The sequence below is a fragment of the Falco biarmicus genome, chromosome 7, assembly GCF_023638135.1.
Source record: "Falco biarmicus isolate bFalBia1 chromosome 7, bFalBia1.pri, whole genome shotgun sequence".
Taxonomy (NCBI): Eukaryota; Metazoa; Chordata; class Aves; order Falconiformes; family Falconidae; genus Falco; species Falco biarmicus.
The window spans coordinates 8,602,075-8,628,752 of NC_079294.1; the positions used below are offsets into that span (position 1 = coordinate 8,602,075).

The following is a 26,678-nucleotide window of genomic DNA, read 5'->3' on the forward strand; positions in this document are numbered from 1 at the left end:
TGCCTAGTCTGGCACTTACTGGAAGGATTGTAAATATTTTTCCTATGAATATTGGGTAGAAAAAATGATCCTGTAAGGCATGACAACCCAGGAGGCTATAGCTCTGGGAGGTTCCAAGAGAGAGATGAAAGTGGAAGGCATGTGAAAGGCAGCAGAGCAGTCAGATGGAAGAGCTGATACTTGTCCCTTGCCCTGCTCTTTCTCTGTGCCCTTCCTATTCCCATTCAGCCTGCCAGGGGTCAGATAGCCAACCTGTGGCATCCTCCTGCACCAGACTGAAGTTCATGCTACTGCCTTCTTCTGGAGCCAGCCATGTTTAGGTAGGTAGAACCTGTACAACTGACTTTTGTCTTTTGACAGGTGTTGGGAGGGAGGGGAGAACTAACTTGGAGTGAGATTGTCAGTCGCTTGGATCCCAGTGTACCTTTTGCATTCTGTCAGTGTACTTTTGTCAGCAGAGGCTTGGCCAGTACAAAACCAATAGAACTGTACCTGTTCCTAGGGCAGGTTCCCCAGTTCAGCCTGACATTTGGTGCTCAGTTTTTTTCTGTGAGAGATGGGAGCAATATTGACAGAAACATTATCAATCTTCTGTTCAAAAATGAGGTAGGGAAGTCTGGTCCCACCTCTGGTTTTTGTAGGAAGGTATGAGGAGACTTGAAGTACTGTTCTCTCTTCCTGGGTTATACTGGGGGACTTTTATGTTTTAAGCGTTACTTTCTTTATTGAAAAATTTTTTTTTTCTGATCTAAGAGAAAACCACAAAGTAATCGCAGCACCTTGTGCTTCTGGCAGCTGAACCCTCTGAGGACTTGCCCAACATGGCTTTGCTGGTTGGTATGTGAAAGAGGACAGGACAAATCAGCTACACAAGGTAGTAGTAAATGAGGGTTGAAGAGAGGGAAGAAGTGGGCCTAGCTGTTGTCTCCCAGCACATCCCAGAATCCCAGAGGAGTTTGCAAAGTGGTTTGCATTCAGGAACCCTTCCCCTTCTCCCAAAGAAAGCAAGTACTGCTGATCTTTGACATTTCACTTCTGTAAACTGTACAGAAACAAGGGGTGATGGGCAGGGGGATTGTGTTCTGTGCCCATGTGATTATGCAAGGACTGCAGATTCCGTTCTTGCCCCTGCCAGGTGCTGTGGTATTTTCCTGTTGGTGTGTGGATGGCTTTTGCTACCCCAGTTGGGATAAAATGCAGGAGTCTGTATAAGTGAACAGCAGTCTGGGGGTGAGTAAGTTTGCAGCGTTGTTTGCCCTTAGTTTCACAGGTAACGGTTCTGGCGTGGCACTGGTGTGTGTACATGGGGAGGAATGCAGAGCTGTGTATTTCTATGGCTGTGTTTATCTGACAGTTGCATTAATTTCTGCAAGTACCCTTATTCCGATTTTGTAAGTGGTTGTATTTGTAAAGGGAGTGAAGGAAGGGGAAATCAGTGAACTGAGAGTTTTATTTTCTGCCAGCATAACTCCCATGTTTATTTCTGCCTCTTTAAAAGAGGTTGACAGAAAGCAGCCTGATTGCAGATAACTGCCACCAGCTGCTAACATTGTAATAGGAGACTTGGAAGACACTACAGGTTTAAAAACAACCAACCAAAAGCAAAACAAAAACCACTGTGACCCATAGCGTTGGCACTTAGGGCTATCTGCTTCAGTTGTAATTGCTGGCTGTGTCTGACGGTCAGTTGATGAGGGGTGTGTGTGAAAGCAGCCCTCCTACCCACCTGTTGAGACCCTGCGCTGGCCGAAGCACCCTGCCAATCTTGGGATGTAACTGAGGCAGAGGAGCTGTGCTTCAACATCACAAGTGCTTCTTCCATTTTGTTTAAACCAAAGACTTGACTTTTCTTTTGGCTAACTTGTGTTAAGGCATCTCTCAGGGAGGTTTTAAGGTTCCAGCTATATTTTGTTGAAAAAGCTACTGTTCCACAGGTCAAGTTAATGCTTTCTCTTTCAATACATGAAATGGTATGGTATGAACTTGAAATGGTTCAGTAGCTGAACACTGGATATAGAGTCACGTGCTGAGAAACCTCAAGACAGTGCCTGCAAGTCCTCTTGATTCTTCTTTTTGAAGGTTAGAAAATGCCCAGAGGGACCTGTAGCTCCCAAAGCTGTGGCTTATATGCTTCCTTGGGCATTCATAGATGAAACTATTGCAGAAATGCAGGACCACTGCTAGCGACACACAAAGCCAGAGCTGTAGAGTTGATTGCTGTGGTGGTTTTGATCAGTGCCCTGAAGCTGCGGTATAGACCCTTACAGAGTTGGCCTGTTTCAGGAAAGAAAAAACAACCGTGTTCTAGAGCAGTTTGGAGTTGAACATCAAATGGATCTGGAGACCTGCGAGTGCTTCTGGCTGTGGGGTACTATAGAAGTTTGGAGGCGGGCTGGGTGGAAAAGAGTCCCTACCTCTAAAATAGCAACTATTATATATTTATAGGGAGAAAATAATGTGTTCTGTGATGCTTTAAGAATAGCACAGAGTGATATAATAAAGAGGCTGTGGTAATGAGTAACTCGTGGAAAGACACAGAACTGAGATTCCAGATGTCGCTCTTAACACTGTTTCCTGAGCTAAATGCATGACTAGCTGTCATTAGCACAGCTTTCTGATGAATTACAGAGGTCTGTAAACAGTTACGAAAGTGGAACAACAGGAATATCTGCTATACTCAGAAAGGAAAGGTATCATAGAGGTAGGATCATCTACACCATCTTGATAGCGCTGTAGAGCTCAAGGAGACTGGTACTTAGGGGAAGGGATGCCAGAGACTGCTGGTGGTGTGTACACATACCCTGTTACCAGTCTTATAAACTGCAGGAGTGTGCAGCTGTAGAGGCAAACACGTATTTGACAAAGTATCTATGCTGGACAACAGCTTAGACTGCACCACAGCTGCTAGGATGTTTTTAGTTATGCTATTTAGATAGAAGTTGGACTTCCTTCGCTTTCTCAGAGTTTTAAGTTCATCACTTCAGGAGGGTGCCCTTTATAATCAGTTTTCCCAATTACATGGGAGATGGGAAGAGTGGTAAACAATATAATTGCTCCACTTTTTTTCTTTTTCTTAATAAACGAAACTTGGCTGCTGCTTGAGGTCATCTTTCTCCATGCCTTTTCCTTATGAGGTCTCTCTCCAGCAGCTGTTTTCCCATGACTGCCATCTCCAGTTATCTTTCTGAGTTAACTGATGTTTATTTCTTTCTGCAGCTGTATTTCTTTAGTTAAAAGCTGGGTTTCTTTAGGGCTAAGTCTTCTAAACTCAGCATTGAAATAGCATCAAGCCATAAAATAGTGGGTTCCCTCACACCTGAGGAATTATGTGGGAGGGGTGAGAGGTCTGAAACCAACACTTACACAGGAACAACTCTTGTTTTATATAACAAAAAGAAAGTTTTAAGATTTATCATTAGCGCTTTGTATGCCACCTGCTCTGTGAAGCACAGGATAACCCTGAAATATACTGGGCCTTGGTTCCTTTTCTCTGAGGCATCTCTTAGAGGCTCTAAGAACAGTTCAGCATCTCGGAGAGAATCTTTTTTTAAGAGTAGATAAAGGTACGTGTCCTGCTTCTAATAGTATCTGAGAGGTGTTGGCAAACGGTCTGCAAAGCAGGGTGTTGCTACAGAGCAATTTCTTTTCCCATTGCCACCACCTCAGTAATAAAAGCTTATTGGATGTACTGTTAAGAATTTGCAGGCATATCCGTGGTTCATCCAAATGCAGATGCAGCCTTTTGTGGGCCATTTAAAGGAGGAGAACACAAGCCTTAGTAGGATACCATCTGCTTTCAGTAGGCTTCCTGTTGTGCAAGTTAATTGAATTGCTGGCTGTGACCTGCTCCTTACCAGCCTGTAGCTGCTTGGCCTGTAGTGCTTCCCCTAGTACCATCACACTGAAATAGGCAAGCTGCATGATCACTGCCGTTGAACGTACTGCGTGTTTCAAAGTATGATGCTGAGTTTCTACAGAAAACTCACCTGCTATAATGATAACCAAGATGACTGATTTAACAGCTGGCATGCCTCAAGCTCCTTCCTCTTGGCAGCCATACAAATTTGGCTTCTGATGAGGCAAGTTGTCCATCAGCTTCCACTGAAAATGCCATTCTAGTCTTGAAGCCCTTTTAAATTTATTTTTATATTTATTTATTTTATTTCAGATCTAGATTGCACATGCTTGTGCTCTAAGGGAATAGGAATGCTGTATAGTAGAGCTGGAAAATTTTTCCTAACTTTGGTTAGACAAACACAGCATTTTTCAAGGTGCTGAGGTGACAAATGGGAGGACTAGACTAGATGCTGGCATGTGCTAAAACAAAAGATGCATTTGTTCCATCCAGTCTTTCCTTTTAAATACAAAAAAAGACTTGACTTCAAGCCTTAGCAATGTTATTTAGTTTTTTAGCCTTTTCTTTCTGGATGGGAAGCCTTCTACACCAGTCTTAAGTTTATTCAGTTATTGGCTGCTTCTGGGAGCTGGTCCTGAACAGGGGGGTAGATGCACACAGTAGTTATTCTAAAGATATTCTTCTCCTCCCTTCCTCTCGCAGAATGAGGTGGGAGATGGGATGGTAGTCACTCTTTGCCAAAATAAAAATACAGACTGGGAAAGCCAACTCAGCTGAGTTAATTGATGTCTGTAATGGCCTGCTATCCACAGTGTGTCATACGCCTTTGCCTTCCATAATCCTGCAGTCTCTGCATGAATGGTGCTCTTAAGGCTCAGTCTCACTCTGAAATGAATGGATTTCTATGTGCTTTTAGGCACTTCTGCAGTCTTGGACTTCCCAGTATAGCAGCTGACTCGGTTTCTTTTTTTTTTTTAATTACTGCTTCACTGAGTTGTGTATCCTTTCTACAATAAAGGTTTTTCACTAAGGTACAAGTAGTGTAATCTCTGACTTCAAAGCCTAGAACGGCAGGAACTATCAGGAGCAGGGGGAAAGCCTGATCCAAGAGGGAGCAGAAAGTTATTTTTAATCTCAGCTGTGGCCAAGTGACTGTTTTGCTGTTCTCTGTTGTCTAGCAAACACCCCGACTTACGCATTTATAGGGGATTTAGGAGTTATCTGATTTTTAGCAAAATCTGTAAGACATGGGGCAGAAGGTATTTTCAAACAAGCACCTGAAGTAGAGGTTTACAGAAATTACAACATTTTAGTCTTTTTTTTTTTGGCTAATATTATTAATTTTTAAGTATTTAATAGGGGAGCAAGAAGCCTTCAACTACTGCTGAAGTTCTATTTTCAACTCTTGGGCTTAAGCACAGGCCATGCAGGTTTATGAAGTGGCTACTTTCTTCTTTTGTGTCTTCATACCATCTACTAGATGCTGTGCAATTACTTCCCCTCAGGCATAAGTTGTTCATATAATTAACTTAGCTAAGAGGGACGATTGCATATGCCATTTGCTTTGGAGTAACAGGTTAGGGGATGTTTATTCCATTCCTCTACACACTGTACGCTTGCCTAGATCCTGGCCCTGGTCCCAGCTATTACTCATTTCCCTAGAGAGAAGGGGTATGTTATGCCTGAAAGATGATAGCCTGAATAAAGTTGGATCCCCCTTGCTGGGGAAATGCACTGAATCTTGCAGCTGACTGTCCTTTATTAACCCAGCCTTTGTCTTGAGAAGTCCTGGTGAGGTCATTCGTCTGGAAGGCCACTGAACTACAGACCTTAAGCAGAATTGCTTTTCAGGCCAGGAAGGGATACTGGATTAAATGTTGAAGAGTAGAACAGTGCAAGCAGAGGCTTGTGTTAACCCTTACAGTATTAAGACTGAAATTTCTGTTGCTGCATCTGCTGATTTTTTTTTTTCCATCCAGCCTGACTGATGGCAGTTCAAGAGGAAAGTATGAGTTTTAGCCTTTGCTACACAGCCGTGTACATACTTCTTACTCTCTGGCAGCTGCCTCTGTGTGTGCAGACATACTCACCTGTTCAGATGATTGAAAGAGAATGAGGGTTCTTCCATGTCCATAGTGTGGCAGGTACAGGGCACCTGTACGTAATCTGTCTGATACCATCACTCAGGGCTGTGCCTTTGACTTCTCAGCTAACTGACAACGTGAAAGTTTAAATTGGAAAGAAAGACAGTACAGACACCTTGTTTTCTCTGCACAAGCTGAGAGCAGTACAGAGGGAATTTTATTGTCTAAGTGTCAAAGGAAGCAGGAAGAAGTATCACAATGAAAGCTATGGGAAGTGCAGTAAGAACTAAATCTAAATACAAGTTCTGTGTTGGCTACATAAGAACACAGAACCACACTGATTAATTACAAAAAGACAGACATGATATTGTTCTTAAAGAAAGAAACCTTCCATTTCTTAGTTCTGAGCTGTACGGGTGATAAAGATGTAAATGGCTTTGGAGCACCCTATCAGTGCTAGAGTAGAATACTGATGTGCATGGAAGGGGACCACTCTGGTCCCACTAGCACCATCTCAACCCTGACCTGGAGGGAAACTCTGCTCTGCAGAGATTATGGGGGATTCAGTAGCCTTCTGGGTCTAAGTTGAGTTGCTTTTGAGCAGATGGGGCCAGGGCACCACTGAAGTGGTTGTGATACAAGTAAACACCTGCTCAGGAAACAAACAAAAATATTCCCTAAGGAGTTCAGCTTGGCTGTAGAGGGATGATCTCCACCTTGCTCTGGCAGAGCAAACACCAAGCCAGAATAGCACTTGCTTTCTTAGATTAAGTTATAAATCCATAATGCAGGTCTTAATGTTGACAGGACAAGAGTGCAAGACCACTGGAATATGGGGGGTTATTTCAGCCAGACTTGCACACACAGTACGCATGGGACACAGGGCACCTCCTGCCTAGATGAAGTGCCTGATCATCAGGACCACTTGAAATGCTTCACTTAGCAGGAGCAAGTGGCTAAAGCAACCACCTGAAGTGACCAGCCAGAGCCACTGAAGCAAGATCAAACCCATCTAATCCGGACTCTTGCCCTTTGGCAACAGGAGCATTTTTCTGTTCATTATGGTTTCTTAAACTCTGCAGTTTTAAGGACAGTCATGTTTCAGTCTATACACCACCATGTGAGCCTACCTTAAGGGGCAGGCACCTGATTAAGGCTTTCACCTGAAATAGTTTTTTTTAAAAAAAATATTCTTCATGTTAAGCAGATCTGATAACAGCAATACAGCTACTGCGTGAACAGAAACTAAGTTTCAACCACAGTTCTGGAGTAATTTGTTTGGGTAGATCTAAGCATACTACTGACCCATACAGTGGCACACAGGTAAAATAGTCAACTGAAAAAAAGCACTCCACTCCCAGCTAAAACACTTGCTTAAACATACCTTAAGTTCCTAGAGACTCATTTTGCTTATCACATCAGAGTTAAAAAAAGGCTAGTGTGTCACAGACTGATGGACACCCAGCCCCGCTCTTTAGTATATGAAGTTTATATCAAGAGTGACACTAGCAGAAAGTTTTGCTTACTAATCCATTCATCCATTAAAAAAATTGCAGTTGGCCAGGTATCAAGGGACTTGGCTACACAAAAGTATAAAGAAGACCTCTTATTTCACGGTTTGCATTGCATTTAAAATAGTTTTGCTAGTAGTAGGCCAACGTTTGTTCAAGTCTTTCAAAGCTCACCTAGAATTGACATACAACATAGGCAGTGTCTATCCATTCCACTGGATATTCGATATGCACTGTGTGTGGACACAGTTCACTTTCACTGAGTTCAGAAGGACTTGTACTGCAGAACAGACATCAGATGAGACCTACTGAACAGTGGAATTTACACTCCAGAGCTACATGAGCAATCATATTAATATTTAACATTAAGCGATTAATAGGACTCCTTAAGATCTTTTTTGTTCTGCAGGCACTAAGAAGTATGAGTTACAGTCTAGTTCCTTCTTTTAATTCCTTCTCTTTAGCTTTAATGACTGCACAAGTAAAAAAAGACTCACCTCCAAACTTTTTCCTTATGGTTAAAGGCAGACAGACCAGAAGCCAGAACAGGTGGATGAGGGAGGAAAGAAGCAGAAGTGCAAAAGTTCATCTTTCATTGTACCTTCAGGTTTCCTATGGCATAAAACTGGATTGCGGGAATCCTCTGTCACAGGGGGATGTGGTCTTGTTAGCAAGGAAGCTAAGCTTTGTATTGAAGTGATTCATCTTGTTACAAAGATGGGGGGAGCAAAAGCAAGAAGGGGAGAATGTTTGGTTATTTTCCAGTTTGTTGCACCACCTGCACCATGGAGATGCAGAAACAGCATAAAGGGTGGGAATTCTACCACATGGAGAAACATAGTAGGCAGCTTGAAATAGTAACCTTAGTAGAAGGCTCATGTCTGCTCCTGTGTCCATCTTGAGGAGTGACTAACATTAGATACATAAGAAGAATTAAATGCCTCCTAATGTACATAATTGTGCAACTAAATCTTGAAAGAGGATATTCTTGTCTGGCTACAGCTGAGAATTAAGAGACCTCGAACTCTACCTGTCATTCATTCCCAAAACATCCGCTTCCTTTGGTTTTCTGAGCTATTGGCCTCGGTTACATCCTGCAGGAAAACGCTTAATTACCAGGTCAAACAAAGCATTTTGTTTTAAGCCATTCTGCCCTGGTGATCTAACACTGCTGAGCATCCTTTTTGCCCTGCTCTCAAGAAAGCATCATTAGTTTGCAGGTGACCCCTCACTTGTCCCATCTGTTTTGAAGTCTTCCTCCCCCCAACACACTTCCCCTCCTTTCCATCTAAAAAGGCTCAAGTCTGTCCAGCTATTGAATGTGCTCTGTATGAAGCCACTAATTATACTCAAGAGCTTTCCAGTTACTCTGAATTAACTAATTAACCACCCAAAGTCACAGTGCAGATGCATCCTAGTTTTATCTAAGTAGCTTTTATAATTTTTTTCCCCCCAGATTTCATCCACTTCGATAAAACCTGGCACTCAGTTTCCCTTGCTGACTGCTGCTTGTGTTTATCATATGATTCACAGTGGCACCTGAACGTTCAGCCCGCTGCATAGCAAACGTTATACAAAGGCAGTTCGTGGCTTCCAAGTGACCCATATTATTTACAGGTAACTGTGGTACCTTTACAGCTAACATCATTGTTAGCCTATTTAACATATTTAGACACTAAATACGTTAATTTACAGTCACACAAAATTGACCAGAAAACACATTGAAAGGGGTGCTTGGCTTGCTACTGTGTCTAATTTCAAATTGTTGCATATAGCTGGAGTCCTCCTGGTTGTACAGCACAGCAGAAAAATACAGACTACAGAGAGCTTGGAAAGACAGGCTGCAGTGGTGTGGATATAGTGCCTTGCAAGTTACATCACAGTTAAGGATGTACAATTAGGAACCTGTAAGGCCTCAGTTAAATCGCTTGTGGGTGGTGCTTCTAGGATTAACGCTGCTTTAACCCTACAGAAGAGCTGATTTGTTTGGGGATAAGAACCCATTCTCTGCCACCAGAATAGCGCTGCTTATACGAGGGTGTGGCACAGCAATACTGCAACAAAACACCTGCTAGAGCTAAGCTCCATCATGTTTCTAAAAGGTTGGCAGGAAAGAATAAGCCCAGTTCTAACAAAATTAAAGTCTAGCTGCTTGTCAGTGCCGTGATAAAACAAGACTCAGTTTCTCTCAAGATACTGCCACTCCTAAGCTCAGTGTTTGCATCCCGGTGATCACCTCAAGGCCATGCTGTTCTGACTTCTGGCAACCCCACTGTTTCTAGGCCCTAGGCCTCAAAGAGATGTCTGACAATACTCCAGATTTCTGACAAGCATTACGCTGTTTAATCAGTAGTACAACACTCCCCTGAAAAGAAGCGTAGGAAGAGTAAAGGCTGTAAGCGGGCAAAAAGGCTCGGCCCAGCCCTGTGGCGATGGCTAGCCTCAGTGGTGCTGTTAAATCCTGTAGCTATCCAAAGAGCTAGAAGACAAGCACAGCTGTGGGACTGGGGTGAGGAACTACTTTCAGGAGGCTCCAGGCTGAGCTGTCAGGAAAGCAGCTGCAACCTCCTCGAGCAGGACTTCCCACCAGCAGGTGTCTGTAACTCTAGCACTAACGCTACAGTGAGGAAGGGACAAAGGAAAAGAAAAATGCTTGTAAAACCCATTCACATCGTTAAATCCTTCTTTAACTGTTCACTCTTAAAACTCATACCTCAGTGACTGAAGTGCCCTCCACAAGCTTTCACAGTAGCAGTCACTAGAAGTTAATAGAGAGAAGGCTGATGAAGAGATTACACAGAGTTCAGGCTTCCCACTAGCCCCTGCCTGCCCCTGCCTCCACTGCTGGGACAATTGAGGTCTCTGTGCATGTTTTCATATGGCAATGGCATAGGCATATCCTGGCCCACTCAGCCACAAAAGGACTTACAGCAGTTCACCAGCATCACAGTGGGTAAAGAGAATCATCATCCCACTGTTTACCTCCTCAGAGACAATGAAATGCTTTGAAATAGGCAGGACTAAACACAGAAGATGTGGTTTCTCCAGATGAGAGGCCCTTGTACGATCAATAAATCAGGCTGAGCAAATTCAGCCCTGTCTCTCATAAAAGCAGTGATAAAGAAAAGTGTTCATAATGACAGACCCAGGAGTTTTTGCACAAGATGCAGGGGCCATCCCATTCCAGCATCACTTCTTCCTCAGCCCTGCAGGCCTTGCATGGATTGAAGACTTCTGTGCAGACAGGGAAGAAATACTGTTGACAAGATGCTTCACCTACTTGCTGTCAACACAAAAAAATCAATAGCAAGTCTGCTGACCCCACTCACTTCATATCTTCCTGCAGCAAACTCCCACTAATATACAGATATTTTTTTTTTAAATACTTGTTTCAGTGAATTAAGATAGACACCTCTCCCAGAAACAGGCAGGTGAATCCTCTGGGACCCATGGGATCCAGCTCTGGGACTGGCCCACTAGGAAGTACCTGGGAAGATCAGCACTGTTCCATTCCAGCTCCCCTGTCCCCTTTGTCAGAATCACTGCAGGTGGATCCAGGTCCCAGTTGTGGCCAGCAAGAAGTCTGCGGAGCCAGGCACCCAAGGCACAGCTCTCTTCACACCCGGATCTGGTACCCATTGAGGTCTGGCATGGCTTTGGAATCGGCAGGCTTCTTCTCACCAGATGGCCTGTGAGCAAAGATGGTAAAGAACTATATAAAAACTGTTATTTCAGTCAGGAGGTGCCGACAGCACAGGAAAAGGTACAGGAAAGCTTCAGACTTATCCTACGCTATTGAGAGCAGGATTATTCTGCAACCTCCAGTGACTCTCCTAACAATCTCCACAGAAGAGAATGCAGGTTAGGAAGAGTAGAAAGTCCACTCTGGTGCCCCAGATCAGTTTCAGGAAAACAATCTCACTGACAGCAGTGTAATTATTGGAATCTCTTTGGGACACAATGTCTGTGAGACATCAGAGCTCAAACCCCTGCATAAGGTTAAATATCACCTAGCAAGGGCACTGTCTATTTGAGCTGCCTTCCTCCTCCCTGCCAAAACAAAAAAACCAAACAGCCGCCCCCCACTCCCCAAGCAATGATAAATTCATAAAGGCACAGACTAGGGAAGAGTGCTACTGCATGTCAGAAAAGTATCCCCTGTTATAAAGAACCCCAGTAAAGACATCAGAAGGAGCTGAAACCAGACAACAGGGTGGAGTCTGTGAGTAAAACAGAGATGCTTTAGATAGGTCTCCTGCCCTCAGCCCCACTCACCGTCGGTCTCCGCGGCTGTTGCGCCGATGGGGGCTGGCCTGACCTCTCTGTGGGGAGGAGACATCTTTCTTTCTGTCCTTGGTGGGAGATGGTGGCCCAGTTCCTTTGCCAATCTGCCAGAAAAATTAAGAGCAATGAGCAGAAAACCAATACGAGTAGTAACCTGAAAACAGAAAGCCTAACAACAATTAATTATATGGGAATACAAGACAAAAAGGTAAGGCAAGTGCATCAAAAACGCAAAAGCCAGAAAAAGCAAGCTACAGAGACAGCCACAATGGCTCCAAGGACTGTATACAGTCCAAGCTAATCGCAACTGCAGTACTGCACAAGCATCCATTAGGGGACCGGCCTGTACACAAAGGAAAAGAGCCCCCAGCCTCCAATTCACCTTCTACTCTACCACCATCTAGGAGAGCCTCCTGCCACTTCATTACCCCAGCATACCATCAGCCAGGCAAGACTGGGTGCAGCAGTGAACTACTTCTCCATCCCTGCTGCTTACCTTCAGCCGCATATCACGGGCATGTCTCTCAAGCTCTTTGCGGAAGTCCTCCCGGGTTAGCTTGTCTAGATCCAGGATGGAGTGCTTCCACTCGATCTGCTCCACACTGTGTGGGTCATGGGACACACAGTGGCCCAGCTTCACCTTTTTGAGAGTGTGCCAGCAGCGGCGATATGCCTCCTCAAAGTCAAAGATGAGTTCACTCAGTGTGCGGAAGACGGGTGCTTTGTACATGAGCTCCTCACGTCGGCTGATGCCCAGTGCCCCATAGCGGCCTCCAAAGTTCACCCCCAGCACAATGTGTCGGAAGTAGTTCCCTGAGAAGTGGGTTTTGAAGCTGATGGGGAAACGGTCCAGCGTGGTCATGTTGTTGGTGAGGTAACTGACAGCAGCCACTGTTCAGGAAACAACCAGTGATACCACTTTCTTGACAAGATCCTTCCTGCTCCAAACCCTCCTAGCCTGCTCAGCAGACTCGCCACCGATTCAGGCATCACATCGGCAGAATTTGTTCTCCAGATCAAGAGTCCAGCTAATTGCAAGCTGCCCTACTTTCAGCTGGGTCATGGGGAAACCAGACTTGGCCTCTTCATCAAGTCACTCAAAGGGAAGTTAATTTCAAGGCAGTTTTGTGATGCAGACGTTGCAATGCTAATACCTGAAACATGCTGCATTCCACAGTCCCCAAACTGCTAACGCTGCAGCATTATTCCTCAGTTTGTTTTAATCTCTTTTACTAGCTACTGTTCCACACACAAACTGAGGAACCTTCAGGACAAAATACTCCTCAGACTACCCTTTCGAACCATTCACTTGCCATCTCTGCTCCTCCAGGTAGCTTTGCCAGTATGCATCAAGAACCTAGAGCCTGAGCGACATAGACTAAACCTGGAAGATAGCTAGGAAAGATGTGTACTTAAAAGATCACACACAATAAAGGTATTGCCTAAGCTGGCAGGCAGTGTTAGACATAATAGTAAAGTGACATACACCATAATTAGAAGTCAGGGAGGATCCCTAACTTATTTTAATGTAGAACACATACAGGCAACATTGCAGTAAGGGAACAAAGTAAGTGTCCACAAAGGTCTTCCTGGACTAACTAGATAATGTTTTTGCCCTTCTTTAGATGTTCCTTAGATCGATCCTTTATCTTTTACTCATATGTGGAGCTGTCCAGAGCAGCACCACCCTCCTTGGGGAAGGAGGAGCAACTCTGAAGAACAAGTTCTGACATTTCAGAGAATTGCTTGGATTTGGATTTTATTCGTGGGATTTTTTGGGAGATCTGGGGAGGGAAACCAGAGGGGTGTGGCTTGGTGACAATATTAGCAGCCTAAAAGCATTCTAAGAGAGCAAAGGAGAAAACACAAGGATGGGTAGACATGCACAATTCCAAGAGGAAAGGATACATTCCCAGGATCACAGCTTCCAGGCATTTAATTGGCAGGGCCTCTTTGGTCATTTCTTTGGCCAGATCCATCAGCCTGCAGAGTGGGACAAGGGAAAGACGATGAGACTTAAGAGGCTTTATGCTATGCAAGTATGGCCAGTTCAGCCCTTTTGCACTGTGTATGTAAGTAGGTTTCCAGGAGAGAAGGTGGCCCACTGAGGACAGGGAACAGAAGAAAATATCTTCTTTACGAAGATATTAAATCCAAACCAGGTCTTTACCACATGCTGTCGCTGCTTACAAGGAACTCCCTTCAGTGAGTTACAGCAAAGCTGCCTACTAGGGCAACCTCTGTTCTCGGGGAGACCACAGCACTTGGCTCATTGAGTTCTGGATGGACACCAATGTGACCACAAGCAGAAGCTTCAAAGGACCAAAAGCCAGCAATGTTTGCCTCATAAGGTTCAAGGACAGTGAAGCCCTCTTCTCTGGCATCAATCCTACTCTCTATTCAACAAATACTGTGGAGGAGACATTGCACTGATTACAGCACAAGACATTTGGGGTCACATAAGTCTATGGACTAGATCAATAGTAAGAAGCCAGTCTTGGAAGACTCCCAGTATGCTGGCCAAGAGAGGCAATGAACATCAGGTGCTTGTTGCCAGGAACTTACGGGGCACAGCGCCTCCCAAAATTTGCAGTCAGGAGAATCCCCCTTGTCCTTCAAAGTACGAGGCACCAAAAGCTTAGTGAGCCTAGATTCTGCAAAGGCACTCACAGGAGCTATGAAGTTAGACCTGTAAAGATACCTGGCTTTTATGAAGCTTGTTCAGGGCAGGACCTGATTTCAGAATCCATCAGAAGTTCATACAGTTACATTCCAATTAGAAGCAGGCAGAATCTGCACATCTTTGAAAAGCATTTACATTATTTTACTGGATTTACCAATTCACGACAACAAAACCTGCTTTTGTCCTTGAGAAAGGCCAGACGCAGCTCTGCCCAGCCATGCCCCAGGCAACAGACAATATGAAGTCACCTAAAGTAGGACGGAGCTGCAGTTACTGAAAGCCCCAGGTGCCACCTAGACCTTGGTCAGGGGATGGAAGAAAAAGCAGTGAGTATAAGCAAGGCCCCAACATCTTAAAGCAAAGATTAAATGCAGTAGGGGCTGCCAGCACTTACCCAGTCAGAGGTCTGCTCTTCTTAATCTCAAAGAATTGTGTCCCAGTGTGATTGTACCTGGAGGCAAGAAGTTAAGGGCTGGACAGCTTGGAAAGCAGAGTATGAAGATAAACCTGTCTGAAGAACTTTCATGTTACTTATTCTTACAGCAAAGTCATGATCCCACAAATATAACAGCAATGCAAGAAAGTCCCCACCTCCCTCCTGCATTTCTCCCATTTATAGTTACTTTTTACTTCCACTGTATTTCCTTCCTGTCAATTCTTCTCTTTCTCTTCCCCACACACAGGTTTCCACTCGATTTCCCAAAGGTCCGTGCTGACAGTACATGCTGTGCTCAGCTTTGCAGTTACAAGGGCAGAACAAAGTTTGCTAGATCTCTGCCTGCTCCTGTCTCTACAGAATGCACGGAGCATTGAAATGTTCACGGTATCTTATTCTAAGACTGACTGGGACCCAGTCTAGAGCACCTTGAATGGTGAGAGATGCCAAAAGGTCTGCTTCCTTACCTTGTTTTAAGGCTGAAGCCAGAGCTGGCTGTATATCTCACCAGTGAGATTAGACTGTGCTTGCATGGCACATACCTGCTGTCCAGCACAACAGGGATGGAGAGATCTCATTCCCAGGACAGAGTCACAGGGACAGCTCTGCATGTAAAGGGCCAGGATACTACAGATGTTCAAAAGCAGGGCAGCTGACCGTCCTTCAGACAGCTACAGAGAAGAGTATTCGAATGGGATGACCTGAGAGGCAGTTTTCTCAAAACCATAGCTCACCTGTGCCTCAACAGTGAGGTGACACAGTTTGTAGTCCATCTGAGGCCTGGCTGTCAGGGTCTCAGATACGCGTGTTTTTAACGAAATGGCACTGTAAAGCCACTGACCTAGAAGGGTGGGTAGTGGGGAAAGGCCCTTGACAACATGCCTATTTGTTACACGGAGTGAACAGGATCAGAAGGTAACTTGGGCAGAAAAGAAAAGAAACGGAGCAAGAAAACAAACCATCATCCCAAGTCCAGCTTCCTGTTTCCAGGGAGCAAATTTCAGTTCCTCTCCAGCTATGACCGAGCTTTTCTGTTTGCAGGGAAAGAAAGTCCCCTCACTCCCTCTTTCTGGGTTACCACACCAGTGACTAAGGTAACAGTAAAGGATACTGAAGCTCCCTGATGTAGCGCTGTACAGCTTCCAGGCGCTCAGGGATGGGGGTGGACGGCTGGAACGCAGGCACACTTGGTATGGCAATCTGAAATGGGGAGCAGAACATACATCATTGCTTCCAAACCTCTCCAACTTCTTGCTGAACTCAGTGGCACATAGCTACAGGGAGTGTGTTTCTCTGAAACCAGCCCCTTTTTGCTGTCTGAAGTGACTACACCAGGAACATTCCTCTGCTCCCACACTGATAACTGGGAAGGAATTCAGTATGAAGCACCACCACAGAGCTGCAAGAGAAACTGTGAGAAAGGCTCCTGCATTTAGGCAACATTACATTGGAACAATTAGATAAAATTAACTGACAAGGCAAGATGCTAGACAAGAAGGCTATCACCTGAAGGAGCTTGGTTGGACTCATTTGAATATGCAAACTGGAAGAATCACAGAATGGTCAGGGTTGGAAGGGACCTCTGGAGATCATCTAGTCCAACCCCCTGGTAAAGCAGGTTCACCTAGAGTAGGTTGCACAGCATCATGTCCAGGCAGGCTGGGTGGGTTTTGAGTGTTTCCAGAGAAGGAGACTCCACAAGCTCTCCGGGCAGCCTGTCCCAGTGCCCTGTCACCCTCAAAAGCAAAGAAGTTTTTCCCTATATTCAGACGGAACCTCCTGTGCTGCACTTTGTGCCCGTTGCCCCTTGTCGCTGGGCACTGCTGAAAAGAGCCTGGCCCCATCCTCTTGGCGCTCACCCTTAAAGATACTTGTATTCATTGATAAGATCCCCTCTCGGTCATCTTCTCCAGGGTAAACAGACCCAGCTCTCTCAGTCTTTCCTCAAAAGGGAGCTATTTCAGTCCCCTCATCATCTTTGTAGCCCTCCACTGGACCCCCTCCCAGCAGTTCCCTGTGTCTCTCGAACTGGGGAGCCCAGCACTGGACACAGCACTCCAGATGCACCTCCCCAGGGCAGAGCAGAGGGGCAGGATCACCTCCCTCAACCCTGGTAGCCACACTCTCCTAGAGAAGGAGAGAGAGGCAAAAATGGAAAACGAGTTTCCCCAAAGCAACCAGAGCATGGAACGGTCCTGTAAGCAAGGGTATAAAGGTCCTTCAGTGCCTCCTGGCATCTCAGGTGAGTTGGCACTGACTAGGACACAGGCTTGACAGCATCACGACTTCTGCCCTGAAGTGTCTGTTGTTTTGAATTACGTGGTCAGAGAATGATTTCTGAAAGTTCACCACTTGGACTGCTGTCCCATTCTGATGCCTGAGTCTGGTCAGATTTTCCTCACCATTTGCCCCACAGGGGATAACTGCAGCCTTGTTAACAGCTGAGAAAATGTGTCCACAGGACAAATAAAATGGAGAAGACACAAGTTTGGTGTGACTGACAGGCTTGGAGAAACAGCCCAGCATTTTCCCTCTGAACGATAGCTCGTGCCTTGCAGACAGCCCTCTGATACCAGGCTGCAGCTTTTCACAGCACTTAGGTTTTTAGCATTTCAGTTCCTCCTCAGACTTGCCCCAGAGCTGGGCTATCCCCAGCTAAGAAAGAGTGAGTCAGAACTAGATCTTCCCTTGGGCCTTCCCCTCTGCTGTGCACAACTGCCTCTGCAGGCCATAGTTTTGTAGCCAGCAGTGCTGCTTAGCCACTCCTCACCCTCCTTGTGTATTTCTGCGGCCGCTCATTTCCATACCTCCAGCTGCTGCCCTGGGCTGGCATAAGCAACTGGTGAGCTGGGCCAGGCACCTAAACCAGCTGAAAGCCAAGCCAGCAAGCATGGGTAGTTTTCAGTCAGACCAGTTCCCTGTCCTGGTTTGCCACATGGCCGCACTTTGCTTATGCCTGCACGGCAGAGGGGCAGAGACTGCTTAAGGTTAAGAGATGGGCGGTTGCTGCCTCTGGAAACTAATCTGTAACTGTTTTTCAGTCTAGCTCCAAACACCATCAGCAAGTAAACACTGAGCCAAACCCAGTCTCTTATCTATTTTCTCTCCCATGTTTTGATCTTTTTTTTTTTTTTTTTTTTTTAAACTTAAGTAGCATCATTTGGACACTCGTACCCATTTTTCTAGCATCTTTTGGAGCCAGTGCCTCATTTCAGTACCCTGTGTGGAGCAAGCAGAGGCACCAGCCGGCTCACTTGCAGGAGACAGCACAGGAACAGCAGGAGCAGATGTGAAACTGGGTTTGTTCAGCCACAGCAGGAGCAGGGAAGGCTCCAGAGAGCAGCACAGGGATGGAGCCACCTCTGGAACTACACGAGCTGAGTCAGTTTGGATGCTGTGAGCTGACACACTGACTCACAGGAAATCATTTCCAGGCAGAAACAATGAAAGAGGTACCAACCAGGACAGGCTGACTATTTAACTTAGTTTCATTTCTTCAGCATGGAGACTTTCATGCTTTTTGAGTGGAGACAGACACGTTAAGTGCATGTTGACAGCACAGACTAATGATTCTGGGTAGTTACTCTTCCCTTTACTAGTACAGACCCCCAGATCCCTTTTCCTCAAAGGACTGTGCAACAGGCAGCGTAATGGCAACCAGTTCAGCAGGGGACTAGTTAATGCAGAAAAGCCTCCTGCACCTCAAGTAATTAAACTGATGAAAGTACAGCATGCTCGCTCTTTCTCTCTCAGATCTGGGCCTGCAGCCCAGACTGGCCTGCAGTTTCTTTTGCTTCAGGTCTGTAGCATTTTAATGGGGCAGCAGAAGCAGGAGGAGAGGAATAAGGTCTCCATCCCTCAATCCCACACTGACAGGATGGGACATCCTAATGCTTTGTTCTGGCCCAGCATCATCCACTGCACATCTCAGAAGGGTTATAAATATCAGGCAGTCTTCACAGTCCTCCAGAAAGCACAGAAGAATTTATTTATAAAAGAAAAGACAGGAAATCAGATCTATTTGGCTTTCCTTTTAGTTATTCTGAAAGCTGGAGAGAGAGCTAGGAAGAGAGCCCAGATTTCCCAGAGTATGTATCTCTGCCAGGCTTAGCAGACTGACTGAACACATCCTTGGTCCTTCATCACTTGTGTGGAGGGGTGGCATCACCCCACTCCTAGATCCATGCACCCCAGCAGGCTGGCATGGGACTAGGACTCTGCTTTTAGAAGGGAGATCCCAACAACAACAGATTTTTGTGTACTGGGAGGGCCACGCCGCACATGAGACAAGGCAGATGGCAGTGAGGCAGGGACAAAGCTCCACTCTCAGCCATACCACAGAGGTGCTTTTTTGGCCAGCCTAGTTCAGCAACAGTTTCTTTTACAGTGCTTATACATATCCAAGTGCCTCCCTAATAATTTTGCAAGCGACTTGGGAGCAGTATCAATCCCAGCTGTTAGCCTAACTGAAGAAACTGGATTTTTTCCCCTCTCTCTCTGTGAACCCATTAGATGCAACTCTTCCCGTCTTTGCCCTCATAACCACCGCATCTGAAAGCCATCATTTCTTAATGAGGCAAGCATGCATCGCTTTGTATTTCTAGCGTGTGCCCATTTAATGGTCCCAGCAGCTCCAAGCAAAGCAGTACTCCACCCTGTCGCTACAAAGGAAATGACCTGCAGGAGGCTGGCGCTCTCAAGCCCAGCATGCATGGCCGATAAACTTCAGTCCTGCCAGTGTGGCATGGCTCACTCGATACCCACTCACTCCAAATCTCCCTGAAGGAAATGGAGGCCAGCAGAGATCTCTGAGCTCTCACGCCCCAGTGAAAGACACAGCCCCTGCAGCTGACCTGTGGACATATAAAGCCTGATCACAGCCTCCTGCAGTCATCATTTTACAGTATTAAGTTTATTTTATTGACAACTCTATTTTATGGACACCCAATGCTGGCTACAATTCAAAGCCAACAATTTCAGAGCAGGCAAACCACTGTCCAATTCCCAACACCTAAAAAGGCTTATTCGCCCTCCAGCACATGGAAAGTACTTGGCTTTTCAAAGGAGCTAGCCCTGCAGAGTACACTCATTTGCCCTAATCCTCATCTGTTGCATCAGCCACTCAAAGAAACTTGATGGCACAGAGACAGGTGGGGATACAAGCAGCCCTCAAAGATAAAACACATCCCTAGAGGGCAAAAGGAGCTAGGAAAACAGAGCCCATCCATTCTTGCTACTTCCTGGATCCCAGCATCCTCTCAGCTGTATGCCTGGTGAGCTTGGGAATGGGATCTCAGATTGCAGAACAGAGTAGAGTTTATAGGCCTGGTTCCCAGGGGTGCTAGCAGATGCCAAAAAAAAAAATGGATAGCCCAATTTCACCTGTTTTTGCAAGAGCTCATACCACTTGCATCCCCTAACTGTACGCCTTTGACACCAAGACTATCAAGTGAGAACAGTGGAAGTACTTCCCATTAAGACCAAAGCCAGAGACTGAACACTGCATTGCCCTCTGCTCATGCGCTGGACTCGTTTGTGAACTTCCTTCTTCCATTTCCCTCAGCTCTCCCAGCCAAATCGGCCCTTTTGGTCAGTAAGTAGTGGGTGTTCTGACTGATCTGAAATACTTCCAGCCTGCACCCAAGCTCAGGATGGAGTCTGAGGGAAGAAATCTGAGAAGGAAGGAAAAGTCTAGTGGGGTTAGAATGGGGGCTGTAGTCAGGATTCAAGATTTGTTCTGGTTGCTGCCACAGATGCCTATAACTTCACAGCACAAAGGAGGTTACATCACATGCTTCTCTAGAGTTCCTCGTGGAAAGCAGTATGGATAGGCTGGGCTCTATGTAATAGTGTGTTCTTGCATACCTAAATTTACCTTCCCAAGGAGGTAAGTCCTTGCTAAAAAAAACTTTATCTCTTTGGATTTGAATTTCCGCTGTTAGTGTGATGGGAATACTCCCAACACCCACCAGCTGGGTGACACACCAAATGTTTGCAGTGTCTTTTGTTCACAGGATGCCAATGAAAGGGGGAGATTTTTCTGCGGTTGAGGTGCAACACCGATAGCAACAATCACAAGAACGCGCATGCAAATGTTTCAGCATGGCACAAGGTTAAGTGAAACCATCGCCAGTTCCTCTGGCTGCTCTTTGGGTAGAGTTTTCTGTAGCGAGGGCAAGAACATGCCTGGAAATACAACATCTGCTCCTACACCAGCAACAAGCTCTGCAAGCGCTCACCAACTCCTCTTAAAACTCTGGCATCAAGAGTCTCTGTTCCGACAGACACCGCTCCGTGCAGGAGTGCTTCTCGGTGTGGGACACTGTGCCCAAACCCAATTTCTTCAGGTTCAGAGATTCCCCTCTGCCTGCCTCACTCACCCTCCCGCCTCAAGCATTCAGACTCCTCTGAACTTAACCCTCCTTGTCTTTTCATCATTTATCCAGTGTTCCCCTTCGGGGCAATCTGACCCCCCTCCCAGAGGCTTGCACATCAGCCATCTGAAGTCTCTTTTCCAGCAAGGCCTGGGAAGAAGACCCCTCTTCTTCACCCAGGCAGGAGCGCCCCGCAGCCGCCCCCCGCACTCCGAGCGTGGCTTTGCTTCCTGCAGAGCACCCCCGGGGGACCCTTCCCGAGGGATCACTCCCGAGCCGGGGAGCCCGGCCTTCAAGGGGGGGGGGGCATCCCAGCGGATGTCGCCGTGTCCCCTCATCCCCCCGTGCGCCCCGTAGGGGACGGCCCGGCCCGGGCGCTGCCGCCGGCACCTGGCTCGGCTCCGCACCGGCCGCGGGTCTCACCTTGGGCAGGTCGGCGGCGCCCCGGATCCTCTGCGCCACCCGGTCCCCCTCGGGGTGGATCCTGCCCACATGCCGCCACATCCGCTCCCAGGTGGGCTCGTCCACCGGCAGCCCGCCGCGGTTGACGAAGAAGGGGACGCCGCCGTCGCGGAGATCCTCCTCGCCCTCTTCCTCCTGCTGCTCCTCGTCCCGCGGTGCCGCCGCCTCGCCGGCCGGGGGGTGCCTGGCGGCGGCCGCGGCCCCGCCGCCCCCCGGCATCGGCATCGCCGCCGCCCGCGCTCAGCGCCCGTCGCCCGCCGCCGGGCCGCCGGGGGCCGCGTCCCGCATGGCCGGCGCGCCGGGCACGGGGCGTCACCGCCCCCGCCTCGCCCCCGGCGGCGTCGAGGCGGAGGGTTTTCGGGGAAAAGGGGGAGAAAACGCCGGGCGGGGCGGCGCCGGCCGCCGCATCAGGCCGCCGCGGCGGGGGAGGCGCCGGCGGCCCAACCGCCCGCGGCAGTGACGGCGGGCACCGCGCGGGGCGGGCCTGCGGCCGGGGCGCCCCTGCCGCGCCGCCTCCCGAGCGCTGCGCGGGGCGGGGGGCCGGGCGGGGACAGCCGCCGCCCCGGCGGGTGCTGCATGCGGGGTAACAAAGCCCCGCGCGGGGCGGCGCCGGGCCGGGCCGGGCCGGGCTGGGGCTGGGCCGGGCACCGCTCCGCTCTGCTCCGCCCCGGGCCGGGCGGTGCGGGGTGCCGCAGGCCCCGGATCAGCGGCGGGCGCCCACCGCCGTACGCAGAGGCGCTGTCCGCGGGCGATAAGGCCGGGAGCCGGCTGCGGGCGGGCGATAAGGGGGGGAGGGGCGGCGGGCGGGGAGGGAGGGCGCGAGCGGCGGGGGGCGGGGCCACGGAGCGGCCGTTTAACGGTCGGCGCGAGGGGCAGGTGGCGGTCTTCGCTGGGGCTGTAGGGCGGCTGAGGGAGGAGGGCTGGCGGGTCCCCCAGCCTTCCCGCCCCAGCCTTCCCGCCCCAGCCTTCCCGCCCCAGCCTTCCCGCCCCAGCCTTCCCGCCCCAGCCTTCCCGCCCCACGGTGGCTGTGAGGAGCTGGGGCAGAGCTACCAGGTAGAAGGAGGGGGGCGGCAAGGAAGGTAGCTGGGGTCCTCCTGTGCCGCCTGAGCCAGAGGCACAAAGTGACCGCGAAGGGTGGGCTGTCCCCAGGTGGCCGATGTGTGCCTGATCTCGGGGTGTGCCTCTCATGGGAGTGTCCAGCAGGGCTCTTCTGCCTGGAAAGAGACAAAAAGTACACTTTTGTCAACCACAAGTGAAAGACAGCGTTTTGCTCTGGCTGCTCGGCCTGGTTCTCTGTCTCAGCCCCCCCCCCCCCCCCCCCCCCCATAGCACTGAGTGTGCCGCTGTGGTTGGAGGTTCTCCAGTGTGTTCCTGACCTAAGGGTTTTGTCCTCATCCATGAAGATGAGGCTATGTCTTGCCGTGGACAGGGCTGCTGTCTGTGTCTTTTCACCACTCTGATATTAATCCATTTCAAAAGCTCTAGTAGAAGAGAAGCGCTGCAAACAAATGGCTGTTGTTCAGCATCAGTGTGGGGAATGGAGGAAATGGATCCTGCGTCAGGTTACCATGGGATTTGATGAGTCCAGAGGACTGGGTGTAACCTTTATGGAGTGTGGCAGAGGGTTTCAGAGAGAAATGCCACTTTGGTAATGCTCTGTGGGCAGGTGTTCACATGAGGTTGTTTCTGAGGGCAGAATTAAATGCCGCATCTCTGTTAAACTCAACCGAAGGTTCATTTTTTTTTTTCTTTCAAGAAAATTAAGCTAAACACATATCCCTGCTTCTTCCTTCTGCCTTCCAAACAAATCACTGGCATTGCCTCATGCAACCTGCATTGATTTCTGGAATACTTAAGCATATGTTTCTTCACTGAACAAGGATTTTCTCTTGAATGGGGACCTTGAACAGTGTTGATTTATCACTTCAGTAAGGTTTTTAGTGGTTTTATGGTTGTCTTTGCCTTTGACCTGTGAGCAAGTGGTGGTTGGTAGAAGTTGACTCCTTATATCTAAAGAGGCAGTAAAGCCTGTGGCAGGAATCGCTCTGCAGCCCCTGAGTGGATGCATTTTTGTAAGAATAGTTCATACTCTTCCACGTCCTTAGTCCCTTCTTCTCCAGTGGTCCCCAATTCCTCTACAGACACAGGACTGGGAGCGTTCCAGTCATGCAATGCCAGTGCACAGGCATACTGGGGGGACATCATCTGCATTTTGGTTGAGTGCCAAGTATATTTCCAGTAACAGTGCTGGGAAATGGACAGGGTGCAAAGGCTTTAAATGCTTCTTTTAGAGTTGTATTTCCTTCCCTGGCTGAAACCAAGCACAGCCGTCTGTAAAAGCAAGGATGCTAGTTCGGAGTTTGAGCACCAGCACTAATTCATGGCTGGTAGTTCGCATTGCCTTCTATACCTCAGCTTTTCTATCTGTAAGAGGGAAATGCTAATAACGCTGGCTTGTGGCCACAGATTTTTGTAAAGATTAGTTGACCTTTTTGACATGTTAAGAATTATTCTTTCCTAAAAATGAAAAATACTGTTTTATAGTAGAAGTGAAATGCAGTCCTTTTCTCTTTAGTGCCTTACAATACAGTCTCAAATCTCTGTTGGAGGAAATGTAGCTGTTAATCATCATCAGGCCTCAAAATAAGGCTTGTCAGGGGATTTTTGCATGAGTTTATATTAGTTAATTATTAGGCAGTGTCCCTCCCTTCTGGCTATCACTTCAAATAATTTGGCAGCAGTGGAGGATCAGTATTTTTAGGTAATAACATGGCAATACACTTTGTTTAGCTGGTAAAGAATAGAGCACAGCCATGCAGAGTGAGCCAGTCCCTGCAGTGGGGATTGAACGTAACTGAGGTGACAGTGGGGGACAAGGACTTTGCTACCTCTTCTGCACAGCTGGTGTTGCCTTGTCTGTGAATGTTGTTACCTGTGGTGCAGGCTGTGTAATAGACATTAAACACTGCCTCTGATTTCTAGCAGCAGATTATTGTGGCTAGGATGATGAGGGACCAGAATACCACTCAATTTTTGTTTAATAACAATATAAATCTTCCATTGACTTGTGCTCTGTAGAGGACGACTGTGCAGACACTCTGAATCACAACTGAGAATGTTTTGTTAAGACAGTTAAGATTTGCTGTTAGTGAAATAACAAATAATATTGATAAAGGTTTGAAATGAAGTCAGAGATTCTGTGAACAAAGAAGTTATTTCATAAGATATAAAATATTTGGTAAAAGTATTCAAGTGGTGTAGAAAGCATTTGAAAAATAAATTCTCTCCCCAGCTCTTATGGGTGAATTGGGAGTTTCCCCTCTGCTGGAGAAGATCCAAAATTTCTTTCTGTAAATGTAGATAGTGAGTGGTAGTGTTGACTTTGTGTCATAATTTCTTTTACATTTTGATTAATAGTTCATTTTTTTTTATTTCTGCCCATCATTTGTTAGTATGCTGTCTTTTTTTTTTTTAAAAAAAAAAAAAACAACTTCAAAAGCACCAGACTATTCTTTAAGCAGTGTCTTTGTGAACTTGCATAGGAACAATTAAAACACCAGTAATTTCTCATTCCTGATGGCAATTTCAGGCCACTATTTCCATAGTTCGGTTAACATACATTTTCTTGGTGTGAACTGGAACCCATCATTTAAGATCTTGATGATCTTAAAGGTCTTTTCAAACCTTAATGCTCCTTAGATCATGAGCAGGGGTTGTGCTATCTTTTTATCCATCTTGGCCTAACTCTTTGTGATCTAAGCTTCTCTGTGCTGCTAACTTCCTTTTCTGTAACTGTTTCAGAGTGCGTTCCCCTTTCTGTATTCCTCAAAGAGCGCAGTGAAAAGCCTCATGTGACAAATCAGTGTCTTTGTGAACCTGTTTCTCAGTTTATTTAGTTCCAAAGCTATTATCGAAACCCACTGAATTTCCTTCAGTGTTTTTTACATATTATTCCTGTTTAATTCTGTGTGTGTTTGGAATGCTTCTTTCAAAAGCACCTGTAGTTTGTCTAAACTGATTTTCAGAACTGTGCAATTGTGCCTCTTTCACACTTGACAGCTTGCAACATAGTTTTTAAGGGTTCCTCTCCTGAGAGCTGTGTTCTTATGGATAGCAGATTTCTGCACCTGCAGGCAATCTGTAGGAAACTTCCAGCAGATTCACCTATTTCCATCCAGGCTTGGCTCTGCTGGTGGCAGTAACGAGCGGAGGTGAGGAGCTGAAGCAGGAATTGAAGTTTGCAGCTGCCTGACTGTGTTTGGGCCCTGCAGTGTTCAGTTGAGCCCCGTTGCAGAAAGGAACGGGCTGGGAGGGATGTCATGGTGGAGTCCAGGATGGCTTTGGCTGTCAAGTTAGCAGAGCTGCTGTGCTCAGTTGAGATCACTCAGCAATTACCGTCACAGGCAAAATTGACTCAGCTTGGGGAAATTACCTTAATATATTGCCATTCAAATCAGAGTAGGATAATGAGAAATAAAATCAAAACTTAAAAACACTTTCCCCCCACCCTTCCCTTCTTCCTGGGCTTAACTTCACGTCCAATTTTCTTGGCCTTCTCCGCCCTAGTAGCACAGAGGGATGGGGAATAGGAGTTGCAGTCAGTTCATCACATTGCCTCTGCTGCTCCTTCCTCCTCGGGGAGGGCTCCTCACACTGTTCCCCTGCTCCAGCAGGGCATCCCTCTCATGGGAGACAGTCCTCCGTGAACTTCTCCAACATGAATCCTTCACATGAGGTGCAGTTCTTCACAAACTGCTCCAGTGTAAGTCCCTCCCATTGGGAGCTCTTCAGGAACAGCCTGCTCCAGCATGGGTCCCCTGTGGGGCCACAAGCCCTGCCAGCAACCCTGCTGCAGCTGGGGCTTCTGTCCCCATGGGGCCACAGGTCCTGCCAGGAGCAGGCTCCGGTGCAGGGTGCCCACAGGGTCACAGCCTCCTTCGGGCATCCCCCTGCTCCAGCGTGCCACACCATGGGCTTTACTCCAGGCT

The 26,678-nt window shown here is 47.4% G+C and overlaps 2 protein-coding genes across 7 annotated transcripts in view; one reads left to right on the forward strand and one right to left on the reverse strand.

Moving 5' to 3' along the window:
* The window catches only part of ANGEL1 (angel homolog 1), a 31,577-nt gene extending 10,085 nt beyond the window's left edge, over positions 1-21,492 (forward strand). For 3 of the 5 annotated variants that reach the window (XM_056347126.1, XM_056347122.1, XM_056347123.1), the window contains exon 11: positions 229-4,893. In XM_056347126.1, coding sequence (XP_056203101.1) covers positions 229-320 — 92 coding nt within the window. In that variant the 3' untranslated portion in view covers positions 321-4,893. Of the gene's footprint in view, positions 1-228; positions 4,894-20,868 lie in introns of those variants that run through there. The other 2 variants (XM_056347120.1, XM_056347121.1) reach the window with 2 other exon arrangements.
* VASH1 (vasohibin 1) lies at positions 6,117-22,222 on the reverse strand. Of its 2 annotated transcripts, XR_008823132.1 has the most exons (8): positions 21,652-22,222; positions 15,966-16,054; positions 14,813-14,869; positions 13,644-13,718; positions 12,232-12,613; positions 11,727-11,839; positions 10,939-11,140; positions 6,117-10,685 (listed from the first exon to the last, which is right to left on the reverse strand). XR_008823132.1 is itself a non-coding variant. In XM_056347130.1 (7 exons), the coding sequence occupies exons 1-7, from the start codon at positions 21,913-21,915 to the stop codon at positions 11,068-11,070; spliced, it is 1,053 nt and encodes a 350-aa protein (XP_056203105.1). In that variant the 5' UTR covers positions 21,916-22,222; the 3' UTR covers positions 6,117-11,067. The 2 variants fall into 2 exon arrangements, 1 of the variants encoding a protein (XP_056203105.1); XM_056347130.1 differs by having other exon boundaries at positions 6,117-11,140.
* Between the last annotated feature and the right edge of the window lie 4,456 nt (positions 22,223-26,678).